The sequence below is a fragment of the Chinchilla lanigera genome, unplaced genomic scaffold (genome assembly GCF_000276665.1).
Source record: "Chinchilla lanigera isolate Chin_1 unplaced genomic scaffold, ChiLan1.0 scaffold00143, whole genome shotgun sequence".
Classification (NCBI taxonomy): domain Eukaryota; kingdom Metazoa; phylum Chordata; class Mammalia; order Rodentia; family Chinchillidae; genus Chinchilla; species Chinchilla lanigera.
Window position 1 is genome coordinate 424,171 of NW_004955544.1, and position 27,833 is coordinate 452,003.

The 27,833-nt window shown below is 39.1% G+C and overlaps 1 protein-coding gene across 1 annotated transcript; it reads right to left on the reverse strand.

Moving 5' to 3' along the window:
* Positions 1–726: 726 nt before the first annotated feature.
* Tlr7 (toll-like receptor 7) lies at positions 727–19,392 on the reverse strand. Its single transcript, XM_005411374.2, has 3 exons — positions 19,257–19,392; positions 18,831–18,931; positions 727–5,333 (listed from the first exon to the last, which is right to left on the reverse strand). Exons 2-3 carry the CDS (start codon positions 18,831–18,833, stop codon positions 2,187–2,189), a joined length of 3,150 nt encoding a protein of 1,049 aa, XP_005411431.1. The 5' UTR covers positions 18,834–18,931; positions 19,257–19,392; the 3' UTR covers positions 727–2,186.
* Between the last annotated feature and the right edge of the window lie 8,441 nt (positions 19,393–27,833).

The window sequence follows — 27,833 nt, forward strand, 5'->3', positions numbered from 1 at the left end:
GCATCTCTTCATGTACTCTACATGCCCTGACTTCATTTAAGAGAGCATGAGGGCAGAAGGGTGTTCAGACACACAGCGCTGGAAGTAGAAAGCACTAGGGCCTAGAGAAGCTGACTCAGGAATGGGGCCATGATGACACCCATCTTTCCTCTCCAGACTGCAGGTACCTCCTTTGCCCTTTTCTAAAGTGTAACATGTGCCTTGCCCAAGACACCCCTTCACTTGGATCCTAAAAATGCCACAGTCTTGCTATCTAGGAAGAGGGACACATCCTTGTCTGGCTCAGGGCTGAAATAGACTGGGAGCGAAATTTTGACGGTAGAGGAGGATTTACCTTCTGCAGCAGAGCTGACCATAGGTGGGTCAGTGGAGAAGCCTCATGCTCAGAACTTTGTGGGGGACCTGGGTCATGTTCTCCTGGTGGCTTGAGGTAGTGGCTTTGCATTTGAGTCACTAATGAACAGCGCCATTCCTACAAAACTCTGCTGGGTGGCTTTAGATAGTTAAGTGAGTGAGTAGTCAAGATTGTAAAGGAATTAGATAAAGAGCATTTGTTGTGCTCTTTCCTGTGTTTCTATATCAAATCACTGTACTTATCCTTATGGCAAAATGTGCTGCAGTTTCCGAGTTGTGTTATGTTTAGTTTCTCTTCCTCTTAATCCACTTCAGAAGATGTTTAGTTGCCTCTAAGTGATTTATGATTTATTAATCACCAAAATCTTTGAAACTTTATACATTTGTGTTTTAATAGAAGAAAATTGATAATGGTCAGGAGCACATTTTTTGTTCTTACTGAGGAAGAAAGAAGTCTATTAAGCACAACAAAGCTGAAAGAAGTTATGAAATAGTTGACTCTAGCAACGTAATTGCCTCTTTATCATTCTAGAGCTTAATTTGGGAATTTATGTCTCTCATGAATTCATAAAATATCCTTTGGAAATGATTCATATACTATGTATTCATAGCTACTGTTAAAACTTTTGACATTTCTACATAAGAAAAATACAATTTCTCCAAGCTAGTGCTCCAGAACTGGAACCTATACACTTTATTTTCAAAATAATACAGACAACTTTGTAGATAATTTTTCACAGAATAAAGCAAGTTGCTCAGATTACAAACTTTGTACTCATGTGAATTTATACCCAGTTTGCCTTAATAATATCTTAGTTCTTTCTGATGTCTTTGAATATGAATTGAAGTTCAAAACTGAGGATTTGTCAATGTGAACGTCTATCAATCTCTGCTTCTTCGCCTCCTTCCATTAAAAATGAAAGGAATTCATGTTATCATTATGCATCTCATTTCTTCTTGATAACTATAAATAAATACATGCTCTTTCCATCTTCTTTTTGCATTTACCATCAAAACCATCTAATGCTGGTATATTAAAGTTGCAGATATTTACAAATGTATTGAATTAATTAACAAAATAATTTCAAAGATCATTGAATGTGGTTGTTAGTTTGGATACAGGGTTTTGCAGTGCAGATATAACTATTTCAGCAAGTAGACTGTCATCAAAGGTAATAGGCATCATTTTGCACAAAAGTAGATAATTTAATCTTTTTCCATTTGTAGGTAGACTATGTCCATTAATGGTAAAGTCATTTCCCTGTTTCCCTATTGAGCCCATAGACAAACCAAAGGGAAAAGAGTCAACATTTGGTCTGCAGCAAAGACACTAGAGGATGCTGAAGCAATCTGTTGAGGAGTTAAGTGAGATTTTTTTCTCACTAAACCAACTCTGGTACCGTTTTGTGTCATGTAGACAGAGCTTAAGTATATTTCATCCTATTTTGGAACACGTCAGTACTTGTTAATGGTAAAAATGTGGTTCTTCTCAATATCATCACTGCATATGCATGTAATAATTACAGTTGCAGGTGAAGCAGAGTCTTGAGCTTTCTCTTTGCCATCCTTCTGCCAACAGTATTTTATACAAGAGCTAAGTCAAGAGATTCACAGGCAAAAGGAACTATAAAAAATAAGAAAGAAAACTTGATGCATTACATAAATACCATCTTTCCTATTCCTTTGCCATACATTGGTGGCTCCCCTCTCATATGGGAAATCCCAGCTTTTGGAGAATTCCAAAACACTCTTTCAATGATGTATTTTTGAGGAAATTCACGCAGCCAGGCATTACCTGGGTAAGTTAAGTGGTCACATTTAGGAAAGAATAACTAGACAGTTTCCTTGAACATCTGACTATAGGCCACATGATTGTCCATGGCCAGAGCATTTTTAAGACACTGCCAGAAATACGAGTGAGCCTGTGGATTTGTTGGCCATTCAAGGACAGAACTTCCACAGAGCCTTTTCCGGAGCTGAAGAAACTTGGACTTCTTAAGGGGCTTTTCAAGGAATATCAAGATAATCACATCTACTTTTTCATCCATGAGCCTCTGATGGGATAAGTAAAATGCGATTTTAAAATTCTCAGTCTTTGCATACTTTTCTGTCATCACAAACACCGTCTTTTTGCTAAGCTGTATGCTCTGTGAAAGGTTTTCCAGAACTGGCTGCCCTGGTAGCCAGTCCCTTTCTTCCAGACATAAATTAAAATGTTTCTCTCTTGGGTCTTCCAACCTGGCCACCAACTCATCCAAAACCCACTCTGTCACAGCTGGGTCTTTAGTGTCATACACAATAAAAGCATCATAGCAACACTCTGCTGATCGCAGACGCTGATACCCCCTTATCTTGGCCTTACAGAAATGGTAAATATACCACATATCCCAGAAGTACAAGTGACTTACTGTCATAACCACCATCAGAAAGAGAGCTACAGATATGGAAAACGAGAACAGAATCAGGTTAGTCAGGTCTAACTCACAGGTATACAGATCCAGAGAGACAACACTCTGGCCTTTGTGTGCTCCTGGCCCCATACAAGTCACTTCTGTGGCCAGGTAAGGAATAGTCACCTCTGTATGATTGACCCACCAGATAAACCACACAGCATCGCAATTGCACAGAAAGTGATTATGATGTAGAAGCAACATCTCTAGATTGTTGAGGACATTTTGTGGGAAGCTAGTTTTTTGGATAATCTGGATTTTATTTGAACTGAGGTCTAGATATCTCAACTGGAAAGCATCTTCTAGAAAATGCTTTGTCAGATGTCTGATTTGATTCCTCATAAGAATCAATTTCTTGAGGCTTCTGGAACAGTTGGATAATCTATCAGGGACAGTTGTCAGTTGGTTGTGGCTGAGATCCAAAATTTCCAGATTCTTCAGCAACTGGAGTTTTCCCCAGTTGAAAGATTTGAGCTCATTTTTGGCCAAAGAGAGGTTCTTCAGTTTTGGAGGCATCCCATCGAAAACATCAGGAGGCAAGAAATTCAGGGAATTTCTAGAGATGTCTAATTCTTCTAAGTTTAGCAGATTCTTGAAGAAATTTAAATATCTGTTATCACCATCTCGCCATAAAATATCTAAGTGATTTCCTCTGAATTCCAGAATTTTGAGAGATTTGCTCTCCATGGTCCTGCTGGTGGAGGTAGAGATGTCATTATTGTTCATCATCAATTTCTTCAGAAACTTTAGGTTCTTGGTAAAGTTGAGCATGTGAGTAATTCCTTCTGATTGAAAATAATAGCTGTTGCTACTTAAATCCAGAACTTCCAGGTTGTGAAGCTCCTCAAATGCTGTTGAATAAAGTAAATCAAGCCGGTTATTAGAGCAGTCTAAGTATTTCAGCTGTTGTAAATACTGGAATTCACTGCCATTGAGAGTTTGGCCAATCGCATTTCCTGACAAGTTGAGGCACTTAATGAAGGAAAGGTGCTGAAAATCGGAGGGCTTGATAAAAAATATATTGTTTCTACTCAGGTCCAAGGTTTGCCCATACATATAGCAATCATTATTAAAAGCCAAGGTAGGAGTCTCCTTGTTTTTGAACCTGCAACTCCTTGCATACTCATCATACCTGAAATAATGTAATGTCTCAAGGACCTGGGGTCCATGGCTTTCTACAGAAGTTATAGTGTTAGAGCAGGAGCCAGTTTCACTTGAATCTCCTGAAGGTGATATTTTATTCATTGAAAGATCTAAGACTTTCAAATTTTGAAATTGTTCAAAAATGCTGAGGTTAGCAATTTTTATAAAGTTAGTGCCTAGATCAAGAACTTCAAGGTTGTGAAGATTATGTAATGGAGAAAGATTAAAGCTTTTCAGTTCTTTAAAAACATATCCTTTAATTCGCAAAATTTTCAGGTTTTTCAATGAAGAAAAAGAATGTGATAGATTTATAGATGTATGGTAGACCTGAAGTTCATAATTGAAAGACATATCCAATTGGATGAGGTTGGGGATAAAATGCAAAAATTTGGCATCCCCAATTTCTTTGGCCAGGTAGTTTTGGGAAAGGTCTAGTACTTTAAGATTTTTCATATTTTTAAACCATCTTGGGGGCACATGCTGAAGAGAGTTGCTGTGTAGACGTAATGTCTGTAGCTCTGTCAATGCATCAAAAGCATTTATGTGAATGTTCAGAGGTGAATTATTTTCACAGGGCGTGCAAGGAAACGGGACATTATAACAACGAGGGCAATTTCCACTTAGGTCAAGAATTTGCAATTGGTTGAGGCTATTAAAATCATCTTCTTGGATCTTAGTGATGATGTTATTGTGAAGATATAGTTCTGTTAAATTAGATGGCAAAAGAGTGGGGACAGCTGTGATGTTGTTAGCTTTCAGTGAGAGCACTTTTAAATTTCTAAGGTCTAGGAAGGCATTTTTTTCAATTGAATAGGAAACATTACAAGGATTGCGATAATAACAGTTTTGGCCCAAGTAGAGCATTTCTATGTTGACCAGTTCCGTTAGGTTCTCCTTCATGATGAAAAAGATATTGTTGGCCTCAAGGCTCAGAAGCTGCAAGCTTGGTGGAAGGTCCTGAGGTATCTCTAGAAGTTGGTTTCCATCCAGGTAAAGGGATTTTAAATAAATGAGTCTACTAAAGCTTCTGGGTTTAATCTGTGGCCTTCTGGTACACACGTTGTTTTTGGGCCCGGTTCGAATAGGTATACAGTTGCATCTGAAATCGATTTCTACTAGATGGTCCAGGTTGTGGAAGGAGTCTGGGGAAATGCTTGGTATGTGGTTAATAGTGAGGGTGAGGTTGGTGGCATTGGTGGGAATACCTTTAGGAATTTCTGTCAAGTGCTTATCTGTGCAGTCCACAATCACATGGGTATTTGAAGGATCTAGACTGACATCACAGGGCAAGGTTTTAGGAAACCATCTATCCCCAAGAAGTTTGGAAATTAGAACCATATTTAAAAGGATAAGAAATTGTTTCTTCAGTGTCCACGTTGGAAGCCCCTGAAAAATGCAAGAATGAATAAATTATTGTTCTACAATATACCAAAAATTGCTGTCCCTCTTTTGCTACACTGTAAAAGTAAACAACTCAGATCCTGTTCTTAATGGTCTAAACAGCACTTCCAACCCTGGAATTTTATTTGTCAGTCACTGAGCTTTTCATCTATCTATATATCTATCTCTATATCTCCATATCTCTATATCTCTATATATGTATATCTAACTTTTAGAACCTTAGCTTTCTAGCAAAATAGCTTTCAAGATGTAGAAGCAGCATTTTCATACTTGCTGTTATGCAGTATGCTACCATGGAAAAGCCATCGACTAGCTGCCAAAGTTGGAAATTTGAAGTTTCAAGAAATGTTTACAAACAAAAGTACACTTGGGAAGAGTAATGCCTTAAGATTTTTAGTAATTTATGTTTACTTTCTAAGGCTGCCATGGTACATATCATTGGGGTGCTTCATAATATTCAAGCCCCATAATATTCTTGCAGGTAAAGATCCATGATCCCTGTATTGCAAATTAAGACACAGATTAACAATATTAACTGGCTTTCCCAGGGTCACCCACTTAACAAACGGCACTTGATTATCAAATATACATTCCTGCCACATTGCTCCTACCATTCAATAAGCTGGTTATCAACTTGGATTATTTTTGGAAATCATCTCCAAGATGGAGATATGTGTTTTCCCTACACATTGAGTTTGCAGTGCATAAATTTCAAGAGTAGAAGGTAGTAGCAGATGTTGAAGTCTGAATGATGTGTAACTGTACAATTGATCAAATGGAGTCCCTACAGGAGTGAGAGGTCAGCTGTTAATAATTATTCTAAGACTATATACATAAACCAAGAGTCTCGAGGCAAAATGGGATACATAGGAACCTACACAGAAAGGTGATTCTTGGGCATGTAGATTTAGCACAAAAGACATAGGAACCCTGGAAAGAAAGGCCTTTAAAGAGAATATGTGAAAAATGCCAAAGAGCTTTGCTACTCACCATGTTACACTCAACTATCTCTGCCTTAGAGGGTGGTTTAACCATGGGCTCACTGTCCTGTTTCAAGATTTCTATCAATATTTTATTTCAGATCACTGGTTTTCATTGAACCAGAACTTGTACATGGGAAGATCCAACCTGTATTTCTACAGTAGCATTCTACCTCAATTAATGATTTGTCCTCCCAGTTGAGCGAATCCACCAATCATATTAATATCTAATAGACCAAACATCTATTTAACTAAATTCCTCTAACAGGAGGTAAACAAACAAATGTTCCCCCACCTTTCTTTTTTGCCAGTGTAAGATAGCTCAAAAGGATCTCAAAGAAGTTTTTTATCCCCCTTTACATGCCTAAAGTTTGTTGAAGTTAGGTACGTGACATTTTCTTTTTTCCTCTTCCACTACCCTGGCTTTTCCTCCCTGTCACATTAAGGCCATTCGCTGAGACCAGTTGACCTCCTTCATCATCATCCTCAACATCCTCTTGCTTTCCCATTTTAGCTAACACAGTACCACCTGGGGTTACTCTGCCCTTGCTCAGTCCAAAGGCTTATCTCTAGGCTGGCACTCTTCCAGTCCATATTATCCATCAAGCTTCCCAAACACGAATCATTCTCTTGCTCCAGTGTCTCCAAAATGGCTTTCTTTTGGTTTTCTTGTTTAGAGTATGAGCTCCGACTTTTCATCATGAGATCTGAAATCTTCCATAATTTATCCCTGTCTGCTTGTGGAAGTTTACTTGACACAACTCTTTTAATGCTAAGTCCAAGGTCTCCAACTTACAAGTCTCTCTGCTTGGGACACTCTCTCCTACCATTCCCCGCCTCCCCCAGAATTCTAGTTATCCTTCAAAGCTATATTGCTGTAACTGGAGCACTCAAATACCTGGGAGCATATGCCAATAGGCAGTCAAGGATACAAGAAGTTCTTACGTAAATATGGCATGTCTTCTTAGAGCATAAATATTACTGTAAGACTTACAGAAAATGTTTACTATTCAGTCCATAGGGAGAGACTGAGTCAACAAAAGATGAATGGCTTTAGAAGACAGAAAGGAACAAAGGAGAGTGAGCCCTTTATGTGGGTCCTGGTAATGATTCCAGATCCTGGATCATAGCCTTAGCTGTATTTCTGTCAGAAGACGTGACAGGTGCATGCAGCTCACCATCAGAAGGCGATAAGCAATGCTGCTAAGAGTGATATTGCACAACAGGGAGGTGAGTAGTGTTCCAGAGGGGACGACATGGATAAAGGACTATCACGAACCCAATGTTCTCCTTTCATGCCATTCAAGGTGAATCTGCATGAGACCTTAGGAAGAAGTGGGAGTGTCCCGCAATGAACTGACTTAGAAACATGAAGCAACTGAGACCAGAACCATCAAGCTAAGATTTCTAAGATATTGAAGTATTTTGTGGAATGAGGAAAGTAAAGACTTTAAAGAAGTTTGCTTATGGGAAAATAAAGTGATGCCTTAACCAGTGACATGCTGGCAAATGTTTAACAACTGGCTTTCCCTCTCCACCCCACACCCGTGACAAAACCCCTTCATGTTAAGTCCTGCTTTGTAGTACTTAGCACAGACAGCATAGGTATTCCTACCATGGCCGATTTCAGACTGCAAATGTGATCTCACTGAATGCCGAGCTAGGGAGAGATGCACAGAACTGCTCCTTCTCTCCCTCCCTCTTGTTTTCTTCTCATATTTTATTTTTTATTAGTACATACTTCCAGTGCATAATGATTACTTTAATCATGGGGGATGTGCACCTGTACACAAAACATCTTAGTCCTTTTCTTTGTCCCCTGCCCCTCCTCTCCCTCCAACGCTTATTCGCCTTCACATTCATACAACACCTCTATTTCCACTTTTTTTCTTTCAAATCACTTATTTTCTTTAAATATCTCTGTCCTTAAATAAGAAGCAGAATGGGGGAGAGATAATAGGAAGTAGGAAGTGCCTGTTCAAATGGGAAGGTGAACAAGAGAACTCCTCTTATAAACCTGTATTGGAGACAGTGACTGTGACATCTTCAGGCTTTACACACTGACCTATAAATTCAAATACAAACTTTATTAGAAAACCAATTTTCCCCTTATTTCTAAATTTTGTCTTGCATGTATCCACCTTTCCCCTAGCCTGCTGCCACTTCCCTATCCCAGTTAGTCTTTTCTCTCACCTGGACTATTGCAATGGCCCCCAACTGATCTCCCCCTTCACCTCCTTCTGTACAATTTTTCAATCAGTTTCAGAGCGTTCTCTATGCATGTGAGGCAGATCAATTACATTGATCTATTACACTTTGAATGAAATAAAGTCTTTCTTCTACTGTTTATATTGTGTATATTCTGGCTCTACTCTGCCTCCCTGACCTTGAAATATATATATATATATTCACTAATTTAATGCTCACAGTAGCAACATGAGAAAGTATTACAGGTCTTCTATCCCCTATCTAATATCTTTGGGGCTAGATGTGTTCTGGATTTCAAAAGTTTTCAGATTTCATGATGCACGTACCTTGTATTATATATAAGCTACTGGGGTTTGGGCAGCAGGCCCCAACTGAACACATAAATTTCTGCAGTGGTACACAGGATTTTCTGCTCTGAGTGGGGTTTTTTGTTAAAAAAAAAGAATAACTAGATCTTAAGTTTAGATAAAGATTCTCCTCCAAATGCATCAGATCATGTCGTATGGCCATCAGGTGAGGACAAAGCTTTCATATTTGGGATTTTGGAATTGCAGACCTCTATTTGCATTTTATGGGTGACTCAACAGAGCTACAGAGACATATATGTGTTCTGTAATAGATTGTTTTGCTTTTAGACCACTTAGCACAATCAGAAATTATTTTGCTGATGTATATCCTTATTTGTTCACTGTCCATTCTGCAGGAGAATATATGCTCCAAGACTGCTGGGCTTTGTCTCTCCTCAGGTAGAATATGCGTGGACTTAGTACTCCATTATGTTGGTACACAAATGAAACAATGAATTCATGCACAAATGAATAGTGAAGTGAAACAAAATACTGTAAAAATATTTCTGCTTAGAGAAGTTTCTTTCAGGCTACACTCTCAGACTCAGGAAGGGTCTCTTCTGTCCCTTCTACAAAAAGCCTTCTGGGATTGAAGCAGGCAGAAATACTCCCTCTCTTTTCCCCTCTTCTCACTGATTACACCCAAGGCTGGGGAATGAACACTGGGTTAAAGGTTAGAAGAACTGGGTTCTACACCTGGCTTGGTAGTTCACTACCCATGCACTCTCTGGGCCATAGAGAAGGCACCCCACAAGACAATGGCACACACCATAACAACAAATGGGGCATACCAAAGACCCAACCACCATCCCCACCCCTAATACTTAGGACCATTACAGTGGACCTGAACTGGACAGTGTTCCAATAATTTGTTAGCTAGAAATTGTACCAAATATTTCATGAGAAAGAATTGACAATAAATATAAAAATTCCACTGACTCATATTTATTCTTCCATTGACAAGTATGAATTGGATACCTACTAGGGGCAGGAGACCTATTGTGTCTGCCCATAAGGAGTGCAAAATCTTTTGGAAGGGAGAAAACAATACAGGAATCTAAAATACAGTGTAGAAATCCAGTGTTTCTTTCCAGAGAAGATGCTGATGTTCATATTATGTGTAGCTTAATTGTATTTTGTTCTCACTTTATGAGGTAGTTTCTGATAGCTTCAGTTAAATCTTTTTATTACCACCAGAGACCTGAGATTACTATACATCTCCTGGTACCTTTTCCCCATTTCCCTCATGTCACAGAGACAGGATTTCCAGTTTTAGTTGGACATACACCACTCTGAAAAATTGTTACATTTCCCAAACTCCCTTGCAGCTAAGGATGATCGTGTGATTCAGGATTGGCCAGGTGGCCACCTAATTTTAACCAGCATAGAATTTGGAGATAAGTTGCTATCCATGAAAGCACATAGATTATATTAATTTTATCAGGCTATGGGCAAGAAAGACTCAGATATTGGAGACTGGAAAACTGGAGGCCCATGTTAGGCTACTGCACCACACTTGATAAAACTGTCACCTGTTACCTGTGGCTTGGAAGCAGAACACATTCCAACTGTGACTTTACCCTTAAGGGAAATGGTTGGGCAATATTCATAATGATAATGTGTGTTGGTGGCTTCTCGCTGGGTTTTAGCAGTCTTATCAGAGAAATGAACTAGGGCTGAAGCTAGCCTGTCTTTAAGCAGGGCTGGATGGAAATATAGATTCGCCAAGAGAGATTTTGTTTGCCTGCAGCCCTGAACTCTAACTTGATTAAGGCTTTCTCCATTTGGGGCTCACTTGAGTTGCAAAAGCTGACTTTTCCCCCAAACTAAGGCAGGTAGAATGGATAGTCAAAGTCTTGGAGGAAATAAGTATACGGTCACATGCATTTTTCAAGCACTTTCCATTAAGTATTTTCTGGCAGATAATAAAAACCATTCCAGGGTAAAAATTTGATTAAGAGTGTTGCCTTCCCCTTGACTTACGCAGCCCCAGTATACTTGATTAAATTGAGAGAGAGAGGATTGCAGAACAGAAAGAGGATGTGGAACACAGAGGGGAAAATGGAGCACAGAGTCTTTAGACTTAACATTGTCTAGAGCTGGAGTAGCCACCAGCCACACGTGGCTATTTAATTGTAAACAAATTATAAAATTCTGTCTCTTTGTCACACTAACTATATTATAAGTGCTCAAAAGCCATAGTATGATAGTGGTCAATGTATTTGAGGATACAGACACAATACATTTTCATGATTCAGAAAGACAACACTGGTCTAGATTAGGAGTCAGCAAACTTCTTACATAAAGGTATATTTTAGGTAAAATTAAAAATATCATGCAGGAATTTTGATAATCAGTTAGCATGTGATTTATTAGTATTATAAAACTTATTCTTAGCTCACAGGTTGTGCAAAAGCAGGTGGTTGCCGGGCATGATGGTACACACCTGTAATCCCAGCACTAGGGAGGCTGAGGTGGGAAGGTTGCTATGAATTCAAGGCCATCCAGGGCTGCATAGTGAGACCTTGTCTCAAAAAACGAAACTATCAAAAAAAAAAGGCAGGTGGCATAACAGATTATAGGCTACAGGTCATCATTTTCAGACCCCTGATCTAGATAAGATCTCAGGTTGTACTGTATTAACCTGTGCAAAGAATTAATTCCAAGGAACATTAGTGCAAGTCTACCAAGGATTAGGTGAAATTGAACATAATGGGATTTCAATATGATTCATTCCTTCTGCCAAATCTAAGAGATGCATTCACTTCCAATAAGGAAAATCAGAAGCAGAGATAGTATTGTTTGCCCCAGGTGGGACCCAGGTAATTCAGACACAAAGCTTGCACTACTAGCTGTTCTACTATAGCACCTTTCTCTCTCCCGGAAACCGTGTTTTGTCTTTATACATCCTCCACCATAATGATGACTGTCACATAATAATGCAAAAGAGATATTTGCTGAGGAAACCAAAGCTTTGAACTGTCCTAAAAATCCCATAGGAGTCACATACTAAGCAATCCTAACAGTGAGATTAGCTCCTGAAGATCAGATTTTGTCAAGGGGACACGGAGTGGCCAGAAGGGCCTAGGGCTTTTCTCTTGTTGCTGAGACAAAATACCTGACACCCAGAACTAAGGAAGGAAAGGTTTATTCAGCACACAGTTTGTGGAGGTTTCAGTCCGTAATCAGCTGGCTCCTAGGCAGTGTGGCAGGGCACAGGGGCAACACTTCAAGGTGGCAGGACACAGCAAAAGCAGCAAGAACACAAGAGGAAGAGCAAACCTCTTTCCCTATCTTATATTGTATGCAGGCTACCACCCCCTAGGGTGGGTGTAGCACTCACACCATCTCTGGACCCTCCTATTACACAGAATGAGGATGTTTACAGAGTGAGGACCCTGGCCCGCTGTGGAGTCTCTTAGTTAAACTTCTAAACTTCTCAAGTGGACACAATGCATCAACCATTACAAGTTGGAATAAGGAAAATGTGCAAAACATTGGAGATGATAAGGAAGGAAGAGATAGGGACTAGAGCTGCAGAAAGACTTCCTTATCACACTTTGCCCTTTGAACCGGAAAACCCAGCGAAAGCACAGAGCTAATTTGTCCCACCTGGGAACAGATACACCCAGGATACACTCCTTGAGCCAAGGCCAACTGACCCTTCTAATTCTACTTGCAGATAAGATGCCTCTAGCCTCTCCCTCCAGGCATGCTGGAAGCCTGGAATTTGGAGCTTCCAGGATGTCTGCATTCCAAGACACCAGCCAGAAGGAAGATTAACTTTAGGGAGAAAGTTGGGTTCTGATCTAGCAGGTAAGGAGAAAAATGGACTCAGTGAACAAAGCCTTTCTAAATCCTTTAAAGAGAAAATGTACCTTTGAGGTTTCCCAACATTAAAGATATTTATCAAAGCATTGCTTACAAATGTGAAATATTCCTTTAGTCCAAAGGAAATTTTCCTAAGTGTGGAAGTTTTTCCATTCAAGCAATTGGAACTCCTTGTTTTAGTTTTATGCTAGCTTTCATTAAGGTTATTTTAAACTTTAAAGTTTTTGCACTGAGCCAGGTGTATTTTTTCATGAGATACAAATAATGCATGTTATTTTGTTTTGCTTGTTTTTGGGCAGTGAATGCCTAAAGACGTGCATCTTTCAGTAATTTGATTTATAAAATAGCATGGTACATAAGACATAAGCCTGGCTTTGGTGATGAATCACGGCTAATTACTCATGCAAATACACTGGGTAAATTTGGATGCTCAATTAGTGAAGTAATTATGGTAGAAATGGGAATGTGTGATTTTGTATGCACAGGTGTTTCTATTCTCTTAGTAAATCACCTCATTTGTTTAAATGGAAAATGCAGAATTCACATTGAGCAGCCATCAGTCATTTGTGTGTTTGTGTGTGTTTTAAAATAAAAGCTGCCTTTTATTCCGTACTTGTATGCCAGGTGCTAAGAGAAATACATTGTTTATATTATATCATTGATCCCTTGTCTTGAAGTTGAAAGGACATATTAATATTCCCACTTTACTAATGAGGAAGCAGAGGGCAGAGAGCCAGTTTCAAGCCAAGATTCAAACCTAGTTTTGACCAATCATCTTCAAGTTGCTTCATGTAGTTATAGCAAACAACTCGGTATAATGTCATAGGTCCGCATTTTGGTTAATTTCCTTTTGGATTAAACGATTCTTGGCACTGTATTGCTTTCTATTTTGTACTGTTTAAAATTTTTGGAGGAGAAGAACTGGATGTTTTTATAAGAAAAATATCCAAATATTAAAATAGTATATTTATGCTTTGAATGGAACCAAGCTGAAGGGGGAAAAAGAGAACATTTTGATACTGCACTTCTTATGAATGACATACTATGTCCAGCAATGGTAAATCAGCGCAGTTTATGAATTTTTAACCACTCACCAAAATTACCAGGAATCTATTCCATACAAATTACTGTGCTAGATAAGAAAATGTGTTTATTTCTTGTTTGCAGAACTCTCTCTGCTGTCAGGAAAACATATGGTGAGACAAATAAAGCAATTATGACACAAGGCCTCAGTCCTAGATGGAATACTGTTTGCTCGGGCTTCAAACAAGTTTAGATAATGACTCTTCAAAGTGGTAAAAACTGCTGGGCCTGGTGACACGTACCTGTAATCGTAGCACTCAGGACCCTGGGGCAGGAGGATCATCAAAAGTTAAAGGCCATATTAAGGCCTACATAGTGAGTTCAAGACTGGGCTGCATAGTGAGTCCGGGCTGCCCCTGAACATAGTGAGATGCTGCCTCAAAAACAAAAACAAAAAAACACAAAGTGGCATAATCCTATACACTTGGGTGCCACATTTTGACGGTAGGACTCAAACTTGTAGTCTGAACTGAATTCTCTTGATTTTAAGGCTATATCAGTTTCTCACTAGATTGTCTATGGCTGTGGAGAGAAGATTACTAATAGGAAGAAACATTTACCAAGATGTTCCTAACTTCATGTTTTGCAAATAATATTTTTATCTTCAAAACTGCTCAAGCTTGTAAGAGACGTATGGTTGTAATCTGAGGAGGAGGAGATGTATGTAACTGGGAATTTAAATGGCAAAAAATGAGGAAGTGAGGTTGAGCGGTTTGAGTTTTCTGACTTCTTGTATTTATTTATTTTAGGAGCTAGCATCTTGCACACTAAGAGTCAGATTAGGGTTCAGCCTTTCTACACAGAGCTACCAACTGAATTCTTTTAAACTCTGACTTTCTCATCTACAGACTGGGGTTGAGGGTGAGCTATCCAATATCAGTGGTCCCTTTCTGTTGTGCTCATTCTAGGACTCTGATGTTTGACCTGGAGCCCCCTGCCCAAAAAGTATCTGCCAGGAACTCTCCTCAGCTAGGGTCTTCATAGCCCCCAGAACGTCACGCTGCTGCTGTTTCAAAATGATCTAAGCAGAGCCTTGGAACATTAACTTCTTAAGGATTTCACAGAAGGAGAAAACAGCTAATCCATCTTTCTGTAATTCTAAGCATGACATATATATTCACATAAAACTAGTGTGTTTGTTTGATTCAGCTCTCTGAAATATTAAGAATAAGAAGAACTGGATGGAAACCATCCGTTTGGCAGAATGATTAAAACTAGGAAACCACTAATAGTAGTACAGCTGTAGGTTTGGAAATGAAAAGCGATGCAAGGTCTACTGGTAAGTAATAAAAATAAAGTAGATTTTATAAGAAAGCATCAAAATGATATAAAACATGGGTTCCCTTTATGGTGAATATATGTACATGTATTTGTATTTGCAGAGAAAAGTGTGGGTTATTCAAGCAACCTTAATGGCAATTTCTTCAGAGCAATGATGTAAAGGGGGCATTTACTAGGGTGAAGACTTCTACTCTCATGTTGTATTTTTGACCCCCTTCCAAAGTATTGTTTTCATTAAAATGCTTTAAAAAAATCTCTAAGGAAATAATAAAATCTCATCATAACAACATAGAAGGAAACTGAGAAAAATTTAAAATTGAGTAAATGTTTTTTGATATTTGCTACATGCTAGACTCTTTCTCAGTGGCAGGGCGGCTACACCTTTCACGCCTCCGCTGCTCCCCCAGACCATTTTCAAGATTACAGAACAGTCAAAAAATCCAAGTCAGCCGAGCTTAAAGACAGTGTGGAGAGTCAGGGATATAGAACCGTGGCAAATGCAAGGTCTTGAGTTCGATTCCCGATACCAAAAACAGAAAAAAGAAATAGAAAAGACAGTGTGGAAACCTGCATTGCTGTAGGAGCGAGTCATTTCAGAGACGCTTTACGCCAGGGTGGGAGATCCCACAGCTGAATGCGCTGGGTGGAGCCAAAGAAAATGGATGCCACTGGAGGAGAGCGGGGTAGCAACTGTTGGAAATGTCCCAGTTGGAATCCACTGACCTTTCACTACAGAAGGCAGGACACTAAGACACTGAATTGTTGGATAACTAGATTTGTGTTGTGTACAACTGTTTCTCCAGGGGCTAATCAAGCGCTGTGAATGAGGGAAGTTCCTTCAGCACTATTTGATTGCACGCTGAGCCTCCACTAGGAATTTCCCTAACAGATTTCTAACTATCTTCTCTTTGTGTATTTTAAAATATTTCTAATCATGATTTAGTCACTGTAAAGTAAAAATAACATAGCTATCAAAATTCAATTGTATGACACCAAGAAAGTACAAGGATATACCACATTTTTTTTTTTTTTAAAAGGAGAAACTTGTTTTATCATTTACTCTGTACCTGACTTAGTTTCAGGACTAAAATAATACAATGATATAAAGTAGTCTTGTGTAAGTCAGGAAGTCAGCACCTATTATGTGTTTCAACAATCAGCAATGACTCCAAGACAGTAAATCCTAGGGAACCTTAAACACTGTCCTCTTGTTCTCTGTAACCACAAATTGCCAATTTTTTCTGTAAATGGCAAATTAATAAATATTTTTAGTGAAATATTTTCGCACTACATAACTTCTAGTAAACACCCTACTTTTTATGGGGTTGGCCATCGATGCAAAAGCAGTTACAGACAGTAGAGAAGCAGGAGCACAAAAAATTTAAACCATTTGTGGGCGCTTCAACCTTGAATTCAACTTCTAGGTGCCGTGGGAGAGTAATTTTCCTTTGATATATTTCAGTCATTTAAAACATAAAAATAACATTCTTAGCTTGCTGGCTGTACAAAAACAGATGCAGACTGGATATAGTGCATGGGCCATAGTTTGCTAACCTCAGCCCTAAACGTTGGTCAGCTTCTGAGGTGAAAAGGATCCAGTCTTAGAGTGTAAAGGAACTGCTTAGTTAATCCATAAGGGTGCTTCATTTTAATGCCGACACACTCCTCCAAATTTTTAAATAATCATATTTCATTAATTTAGTACATTGATATCTTTTCATCTCTTTACCATGGAGATATTAATTAAGAATAAGTTTTTTTATTTTAAATATTGTTTAGCTACTCTTAACATTTTGTCATGTGTCCTTCCAATACTGGTTTCCCCGTCCCCGCATGTATTTCACATGTTGAGAAGCATTTTAGTAATAGGCAGGGCTTCATCAGGGGAAGGATTTAGTTTTAAAGCCTTATCCAACATGGGACATGACATATTTCCTTTGCCAGGCTGCAGAGACTATTTTGTAAATGGTTCGCCGCACAGTAGGTCATTTCCTTAAGAAGAGCTTAGAGAAGTCCAACTTCCAGATTAAAGAATCTGACATGAGTAATAGTGAGTTGAACTTTTCCCTGTGCTTTTGGGCCTTGCATTTTTCTTCTTTTGAAAATTGCTTCCACGTTTCTTTATATAAAAGATATACCAATTTTCCCTTTGTTCTGATGATAAAACAATGGAGCCCATATTTATTAAGTGTCTGTGGGTAGAAGTGCGTGCCAGGCTTGGAGAGACACAGGAGTTTCAGACAGCTCTGGAATCAGGCTGCGCAAGCTATGTCCTTAAGCTTCTTAAACTCTCCATTTCCCTTTTTGTATCTCACAGGGCTGCTTTGGTGCTGAAACAGACTCATGTTTATCAAGCCCATAACCTGCTGCTTGAGTAGTAGTAAGTGGTCAAAACAAAGCTCTCTTCATTCCCATCATTTCCAGTGTGCCATCCCCCAAGAGGCACAGAAAGATATGGTCATGCGTGTGCACTACAATAGACATCTGGGTTTCTAGGAAATGAAACCAGAAGCAGTTGTTTCCTTTGTAGCACAGAAGTCCCACAATTAATGTTTTATTAGAACTTAGTCATAAAATGAGCCCAACATTCAGATCCAGAAGTCACAATGATTCCTAGTGAAAACCCTTCATTGTGACCAATTTGCATGATAAAATAATTTCTGAAAAAGGCCACCCATGTCATTTTCTGATTTAGTTTTGGCATACTTAGTCACTTACACTTGTACCACACCACTTGCAAAAGATTTGAACAAACACAGTGTTATTGGGGCCTAACGGTGGCTCCGAAGGCACTGGGGAAGTTTTATCACGCTCCCTTCAGAGTCAGAGAGACTGAGCTTCTGAAGGCTCGGGTGTCAGGCACAAGATCCCCCAGCTAGTGACTGGGAGAGCCGGCCACTGGCAAAGACTCCCCTTGACTATACTTCGATCAGGTTCCTCTAAGCCTTGGTGACAGCCTTTGGGTTTTGTGTCCATCTTAGCATTGCCCATTTGGGACAAGACTCCTGCCAAGTTAATTTATTGAGAATGCTCCTGCATACCTTGGTTTGTGATTACCTTTGGTATCTGATCAAATTCCTCATTCCCCACCACACCCCAGAGGATGATCTGGACCTAGATATAGATCTCGATCTATAGGATTCTTGGTGGTCTCCAGTAAGAATCTGGTCTGGTCAGTTAAGCCAGAATTCCCTCACCCATGAAGTTTCCTCTTAGTAATTTTCCATCCACTGAATGCTACCCCACTCCTTGCTGTACCTGGAATTGAGCCCAGTTCTCTACTGAGGTCTCTTTTCGCTTGTTGCCGTAGTTCCTGCAGTACTACTTGCCAGCTCTGTTTTTCTTTGACAGCATCAGAGCTTGGGGTGCTGTCCCATGTGCACCCCATCAATATAGTCAATCCCACAGCACGAGATGTTGGGCAAAGCACAAAGCAACTTCCATGATTTGCATTTCTTTAAATCCAAAAACATAAGACAAAGAAAGGAGACCAATTCAAGCAATGTCTCTAACTCAGATATCTGCTCCTGCTAACAACCATATGTATTTAGCTTTTAGAGAAAGTTAGAAAGAGCAAGCATCGATTGATCTGAAATTATGAAATTCTCCCCTCATTAATCTTAGTGATGAAAGAGCACAAAACAGTTTTCCCCCAGGAAATCAGCAAAGTGCAACTCTTAAACATTCCTCTTGCCAACTGGTTGCAGTGCTTCGCACAAAGACTGCAGATAACAAATTTTGAGTTCTCTTACCATTTTTAGTCTTCTTCCAAAATGGAACACAGAGGTCTGGTAGAAGAGGGCAGAGCATGGGAGATTCCAAGGTCAGCCCGAGATGAAGCCAGTAACATCAACTAAGATAAAGAAAGACATCAGATTTGGCATTGCAAAGACAGCAGAGCACAGTAGCTTAACACAAAGTAGCAGAACACAATGCTGGGAAAATTGCCTTAAAATGTGCTATTGAAAATACTTATCACTAGTGTTTATTCCTTCAAAGTTAGAGAAAGTCAAACTCTGAAAAAATAACATTTCTGATGTTAGTAAAACTTGAACTTAGAAGTATTGATGTTTTAGACAACCACAGTTTCCCTCATAGTCTAAAAAAGTTTTTTTTTGCCTGTGATTTGAGTTCCCTCTCCTTTCCAGTCCTTTCTACCGGGGCAGACATCTACTTACTTAAATGATCCAAATTTGTTCTGGTACTTAAAACACTTCCTTTGACTGCAAGGAGTGATTCTTTGTCTTCTGAGATGCAGGGAAGGCAGCAAACAGTGTAGAGTCAGAGACTTCCAGCTGCTACCCTGGGGTTTGCAGTGCAAACACAAGGCTGGGGGCAGTGGGGGAAGCAGGGAGGAGCGTGACACTTTAAGCCACCCCAGACATGAGGTTTGCAGAGACACCAGGTTCCTCTTATTTCTACCACCACAACTGGAACAACATCTCATCTGAATTTTAAAAAGTTGGTGCATCAATCTTTGTTTTTATTTTTATAGCAAGGTTTTTAACCTTAGCATTCTTGACACTTTAGACCAGATCATTCTTTGCTGAGTTGCAGAATGTTTGGCTACGTCTCTGCTGTGTGCCCATCAGATGCCAGTAGCACCGGCTCCGCTCAGTTGTGACAAGCAGAAATGTCTCAGAACGTTGCAAAACTTCCCCAGAATACCCCAGGTGGTGAACCACCATTCTGTAAATGTCTTAGAGACAAACCTAATTTACTTCTGTTGTTCTGAGCCGGGCAGGAAGGCTTACTGGTTGTCAAGCTATGGAAAAGCACCAGTTGGTTCACTCACTTTAGATTCAAAAAAAAGGCAGCTGCACTTATGGTCTAGTGTCCTACAAAGCCTTGCTTCTCAAAGTGTGGTCCCTGGCAGAACAATTCCTTTCTTAACTGATTGTCAGAGCTTTTTGTGGATCCAGTTGAAGTACTGTAGCCAATTCTACAAAATTTCTCAGCCATTTCTTTAAATTTCCTTAATCCACCTGCTCTGTCTGGAAAGGAATGCAGTAATTGCAGAGTTTGGCATGAGGAAATCAACTGATAACGACCAGGCTTGATATTCTACACTGAAAAGGCTTAAATTCTACCACAAAGAAGAGTAAGTTTCAATCATTTGCAGGAAAATGGATGCATCTTGAGATAATAATGTTAAGTGAAATAAATGAGGCACAGAAGCTTAAAGATTGCATGGTTTCTCTTATATGAGAAAGACAAAGTATAAATAATTTAAAGAACAAAATAAATACAGATAAAGGAAACAGGGAGATAGATCTTTGCAAAGGAGAAGGGGGCCAAGAAATGGAGGGAAGGAGGAGAGAGAAGATGGGAAGGGGAAGTAAAAGAATGCAGACATGCTACGTACACGCACCAACTCCCCATGGTAAGTGTAATCATTTTGTATTGTAGACATACTAGTAAAACACATTTTTAAAAAAGAAAAGTCAATCTGGGTGTGGTGGCACCATGCTTGCACTCGGGTGGCTGAAGCAGGAGGATCACTGTGAATTCGAGGCCAGCTTGGGCTACATGGTGAATTCAAGGCCAGCCTGAGCTGAATAGTCAGACCCTGTCTCAAAGAAAAAAAAATGAATAAATAAAATAAAAAAGAAAAGTCACTGATGCCCCAAATCAGCCGAACAACTACCGGTTACACTAATAATAGGTGACATTTACTGAGGCTTTGTTGTGATACTAGGTACTGCTATAACTGCTCCATATGTATTATATCAATAAACACTAAAACTGAAGTAACTATCTTACTACCCAGGTGTTTTTCTTACACATACTGGACTTGATGCAGAAACAATATTGAACTTGCCTTACATGACATAACAAGTGATACCCACACAGGCAGTAATGATCAAACATCTCAGCTGGCCATGGTGGCACATGCCTATAACCCTAGCACTTGCACTTGTGAGGATGAGGGAGGAGAAGCACCACAAGTTTGAGATTACGAGGTGAGATGCTGTCTCAAAGACACAGAATTGAATGTCTCCTGTCTAAGTACTCTACAATGCAAACAGTATATAAAAGTTAATAGCTTTCTCCCGTATAAACAGTAACTGGTCTGGACTGGAGATAAATGGGAGGAGAAAGCACATTCAAAATAGTAAAATTTGGAGCATTTGGAAGAAAAGGGCCAGGAAACAAGTAGTTAGGACAACTGGGAGAGCGAGGGGCTCCGCCTAGCAGGCCGAACCTATTACGTTTGCCCTCCTCAGCCTCCGTCCACTCTCCCTGTCAACCTGGCCTGTGTCCTTGGAGGCGCAGCCCTGTGACCAGCCCCTTGATAGCTGCCATCTGCTTGGGTCTAGCCACTGGGAGGCCCAGGGCTGGAAATGGATGGCAGGGTCCCTGTTGCCGCATCCCTCCTCTGCCTGGCTGAGAATTGGCTGCAGCCTTTGCATAATGATGCTCTACTCCCTGAATCCTAGTCATCGTTCTTCCCCTTGCCATTTCACTCAGGCTGGGAGGCCCTCTCATGTCGTGCATCATCCTTTTTAATTTCCTTAAATCTTGCACAAGTACAGACTCACTCTGCTGAGCTCATCAATTTCCCATGTGAACATGACATCTGTTTCCTGCCAGGATTCAGGAGGATGCAAAGATGGTTACAAATGAAAAGAAACATATTGTTACTGGGAATAGAGGCTGCAACATTGTAAAAAATGGAAATTCTGCTGAAATCAATTTTTAGATGCTGGGCAGTCTCAATCAGATGACAATAGGATTGGGTGAGAAACTTGAATCAGTTGGGCCTTTTTGTTTATGACAAAGTCTGGGGCAACATTATCCATGAATGCAATCTTTTGTGTAGTAAGGAAACATTACCGAGTTTTGGGTATGGGGTCTCACTGGGGGAAGAACCAGGTAGTTTCTGAGTAAAAGATCACCAAGGGGAGGACTTCTCTTCCCGATCTATTATTATGAGGCTGCATTTCCTGAGATAGCATAACACTGGCTCATCAATGAAATGGGAAATCAGAGTTAAATAAAGGCAAATATGAGATGTTAGTGGAGGTCACATCAGTGCCAAAAGAGATCACTGAAATAACGTTGAGCAACTGGTTTAAAGTTCAGCAAACCTAAAGCTACTGTCCGACCTCATTTCTCATATCAAAATAAATTTCATATGTTTCAAAAATATATAGACCCTGTCTCAAAATAAAAATTAAAAAACATTGAGGGAGTAGCTCAGTGCCAGTGTGCTTGCCTGGCATGCATAAGACCCAGGGTCTGATCCTAATACTGCAAATAAATAAATAAATAAATAGCACTGATCGCTAAAAAGCACTAGAAGAAACCATAGGTAAACGTTTTCATAATATCTAAGCATAAAAGTTGTTGTAAGCATGACAACAATACAAACAAAATGAAACAATCAACAGCAATAATCCCAGTGTCAAAGTAAACACAAAAATTTGAGTGCATAAATATAAATCTGCTTTCTCATCCATAATGTGAGGGATGAGGTTATGTAACCACTAGAGACACATTCAGACTTTATGTAATAAACTCCCTAGAGATTATAATATTACACATTTAGCATATAACATATCGATTATGCTTTCTTGTGTTGCCCTTTATCCTTGATTCATACCTCCTAGTTTTCCAACGATATTGCAACCCCCTTGAGATAAGAATGTGTTGCATCCAACATCCTGTTCGGAGTAGGTGCATAAGAAATTGCTCTTCACAGTTAGGAAAATAAAACTGATGGTGAAAATAAGAATAACTCAATTAGGTGCATTCTGAAAGGAAGATCATTCAGCAGATCAATCAATTGAAGTGCTTAGTGATCTGATTGGATTTTACTAGCTGGTTGAATTAACTAAGACTTTAGTTAAGTATAACTTTTCTTCCAGTAGTCAAAACCAACAGGCCCCGTTCTCTTATTCAGAAGGTACTAAATCTGCTTAAACTCAATACAGTAGACCCACTAGTGGAGTGGTTATTAGTTTTCAAATCAAATAGTCCTGGGATTTTGTGCATACCAGGAAAATATTCTACCACTGAGCTACACCCCTGACACCATTCTATTTTAATTTTAATTATATTGCTATCCTGTTTTTAAAAAAATTTTTCTCCCCAACTTCTTTCTTTTTTTTTTTTGGCCTTGTTTTGTTTTGTTTTCTTGAGACAGCATCTCACCCTGTAGACCAAGTTGGCTTTGAATTCATTGTGTAGCCATGGTTTGCCTCAAACTTGCAGCTTCCCCAGTCCTGGAATTACAAACCTCCTGAGTGCTGGGATTACAATCATTTGCCATTACATGTGACTCCAACTTCTTATTTCGAAAAATGTAAGACATAAAAAAGTTAAGAGAATTGCACAATATAATCTCTTACTAGTTGTTAAAATTAAATAACTCTTTTGCATGAAATCTGTGTAACAATTTTGGGAATATGATCATTTTCACTGTGTTGGTTCTTCCTACCCAAGAGCAACGGATATCTTTCCATTTTCTGATACCCTTTTCAATCTCCTTTATCAGATTACCATACTTTTCAGTGTGAAGATCTGTTACTTCCTTTGTTGGACTGATTTCTAAGTATTCATCATTTTGGATGCTATTATGAAAGGCAAGGTTTCCCTAATTTCTGTCTCAATGAGTTTGGTGTTTGTGAACAAGAATGCTACTGATTTTTGAGTGTTTCCCTGTTGCATTTTTCCTCTGCTATGAGAAAGCGAAAGTACAAATAAGCACCAGAATATGTACTAGATATTATGAAATAGGAAGAAAATGTTCAATTGCGAAGGGGAACTAGGGAGGGGGAAGGGAAAAGGAAGGAAAGGAAAAGAATAAAAGAAAAAAGAGGGAGAAAAGGAAATCAAACTTTTGTAAATGAGGGGAAGAGGGATTGAAGGAATGATAAGGGAATGGGGGAAGAAAGGAATTGAGACAAATAATGAATGTATAGCTGCAAAGTCCCTACCATGAAAGTGATCATTATGTATACTGAAAATGTACCAATAAATGTAATTTAAAAAGAATAAAAAAGTGAAATAACTGTTAATAGCATGCTATATTGGATATATACATTTATTTCTTAATCATTGGAAAGCTGCAGACATGAATTTTACCCCTGAACAGTCCTAAAATAAGAATGCCATTGAAGAGAATGATTAATAATATTGTCTTACATTGATTCTGCATTTAGATTTCCCCAATTTATCCCCTAAACATCTTATAGCTTTTGGAATTATATCCTGTACCCTAAGCAACTACTTTAAAGATAACAACATGTAATGTATTAACTATTCTTATTCTCCTATTATTTTCTTGTGAAATTTTGTTTTACCTTTTTTTCCATATAATAACATTTTTAAAAAAGAAGTCACTGGTGTTCACACAAAAATTTTGAATTCTATAATCTATTTTATAGTCTTTGTTTATACTAACATATTTTAAAAAGTATATGATGTTTGCAAAGTTAACTCTAAACTCTGTGTCAAAAAAGTCCTCCTGAGTGGTAGAGCCGCCATGATGTGGTAGAAAACAAGGGCAAAGAAAAACAATGAAACAGAACCCAGGATTTGGAGGCAGATTTATTTATGTCGACAGGCACTGATTGGATCACTCCCAGAATATCAGGCTCTGATCTCTGGTGACCTAGGGCTTTTATATGATGCCCAAGCAGGAGGTACAAAGGCAAGACAGAGCAGTCTGGCAGTTCTTCTGATTAGCTAGCAGGGTAAGATCATTGGTTACAAGGGTAGATCAATGATCACCAGTTTATGAAGCTTGGTACAATGGTACAACCAGTATCCTGTATGTTCGGTTATGTTCTCATGATTACAGAGGGTAAGAAAGTAATTACAAAACCATGAAGCAGTTACAGAGCTAGGTAGTTTCAAAAGAACAAAGTTTTAAACAGAACGATTTCTTTTGTACAATTTTTCCCTTTCAAGAGCTTTCCAGGTATGTGCTGAACTGTTCAATACAATCGAAGTGTGCTGTTTGGTATGTACAAAGACAGGCACATTCCTCTAAAATAAAGCCCTAAGATTTTGAAACATTAATTTATAAAAACTGAAAAATTAAAAATTAAGTGTAACGCTATTATTTTAGAGCTACAAGAGTTCTCCACCTCCTCAGAGACTGAGACCGTGACATCCATTGTATTCTTTCTTCCACTTTTCTTTCTCTCTCTCTCTCTCTTTTTCTCTGCCTCTCTAAAAATATTTTGATTGAGGTTTTTGCTTGGCAAGTGTCAGGCATTAGCTTTTTAATATTTTAGTTAATTTTACCAGAAAATAATCATGAAGTAAAGACTACAGTAAAAAGCAAAAAGAAAGGAAAAAACAGCAGATTGTGACTTTTAGTTAAGCAAATTCAAAACAAAGTCCTTTTACATTTTTATTTTATTTTAATAGGTAATACATATTCACATGGCACTGAAATTTTATATAGAAATAGAACAGTGGGAGAGGGGCAGGAGGGAGAGAGAAAAGCAGAAAGAGAGAGAATCACTCTCAGCCCTTTAGCTAAGATCAAGTGGGAAGATGGAGTGTTTACTGTGTAGAGGTCTCCAGGTCTGAAGTTCTTTAGGAGGCTTTGAGACTCAGCATACATTCACACTCTCACCATGACACCATAATTGCTATAGTGGAAGGATGCAAACGAAACTCACAGCAGGAGTCACACAGGACCTGATTAATTCCTCTAGCAATCAGTTGAGAAATGCACGCTCTCTAGAGTAGGGAAGACCATTAAGTACAATAGCCTCTAGGATGTGTACTGGGTCTGGTCACATAAGCACTGTCTGCAGAGCACATTATCGACACCGTTCACAATTCAGGGGATGGTGGGAGCCCTTGTGTAAAAGCAGTTTGCAGACACCAGTCAAAGGCCACTCTTGCAAGCAAACCTTTTAAATCAGAGCATCCTCAGGCCCCCTCTTCTTTACAGATCTGTGCGTACGTATGCACACACATACAAACGTGCATAGATGGATACAAAGCCAAACACCTTCCACACTTATGGGCCACCCATCCAATCCCATCCCTACAAGAAACCACTCTCATTCAGTCCCTTACTTGCATTTCCAGAGTTGCTTTAGGCACAAGAACAAACAAAAGCATATTCTTTTTTTCTCATTTTTTAAAATGCATATTCTTGTCTCCTCTGTTTCCCCTGCATGGTAGCATAATTTGTTAGCAAATATTTTGTTCCTGTCTTGCTTCTTTTAAATTTGGAGTTCCTTTCATAGCTTCATCTAGGGAGCATCTACTCTTTTCTCAGAACTAGAAAACATTCCATTTGGATAGTATACAATTAACTTGGCCTTTTCTCTATTATGAACATTTGGGTCACTTCTGATCTTTGTCATATGCATTTAGTGCAATAAATAACTTTGGATCTCTGAAAGGCTTTCTTGGGAAGAGTTATTTGTGGGAAGAGTTAGTTGTGGCTCCTGTGAAGCAGGCACAGAAGTAGGCTGAATAATGTGACAGAAGTGCCTGCATGATTGGCCCAGCCCCCTGCAGCTAAGTGAGCCGGACAGAAATCACTGGATGAAGAGGATCCATCTATATCTTATTTCTCTTGCTAGAATGGACCTTTGGAGCTGGAGCATCTCTACTTTTTTCTGTCTCTCTACATTTCTTCTTTCATTGGAGGTAGAAGAAGGGGCAGAAAACTGTTCATGGTATATATGTAAGGTTTAGTGTAAAGGTGCCAAATTTAGCAAATAGGGGCGAGATATTTCTAAAAAGTAATTTGTGGCTTATTTGAAATTCATGGGCCAGGGATATAGCTCAGAGGCACAAGTGCCTGCCTGGCAAGCTCAAGGTCCTGAGTTCGATTCCTGGTACCAGAAAAAAAAAGAAATTCAAATTTAACTGGATGCCATGTGTTTTTTCTGTCCACCCTAGTTTAATCTAGAGATTTAAACATTAAAATGCTTCTGGAGTAGTCTCTGAAATGAAAAAGAAGGTCAGACTTGGGCATATCCAGAGGGATGACTGAACAAGGATATGACCAGGCACAGAGCTCTAGGTTTGATGGAATTTCTCAGTTCTACCATTCAACTCAGACATAGACATCAGTGGTTCAGTAGAAACTTAGTGTGACACATTTTCAGTGTGAGCAAAATAGACAGTGACTTTAAATTTTAAAAATTTGATATAAAAAGACATATTTTCATTAACTCTCCTCAAAATACTCCCCCTTACTTCAAGCATGCTTATCCCATTGTTCTTGCCACTTTCTGAAGCAGTTCTGGAAGTCTTTTATCATGAGTGTCTTTATTAGGTATGATCAAAAGGATGGTGATCGCTTTTGCTGAGTGCTTTCCAACAGAAAGGCAGGGTAGTAAAGACATTACGGTGTGTCCTCATCCACTTTGTGCTTTGGATCTGGTACTGTGTGATTTCTGGCTCTTTGCTAAAGTCAAAATGACCATGAAAGGTCATTGTTTTGAATCCACTCAAAACATTGAGGATATTGAGGCAGCTACAATGGCACAGGTAAAGACACCTAGGAAGGAGAACCTCCAGAACTGATTCAGAAAATGGCAAGAAAAAGTGTGTTCAAAGCACGGGGAGTACTTTAAAGGGGGTCAATGGCAATGTGTTTCTTTCTGTAATAAACTGTAAAATGTGAACAGTCACCATAGTTTTCTATTGCACCTCATACTTTCCCAAAGCTGGAGAAACATTTCTCTACTGATGACGAATGAAATAAAGCCCTTAATCAAATTGCTCTAGTCCATCAAATGCTGTGTCTCACCATGTGGATGTGTAAG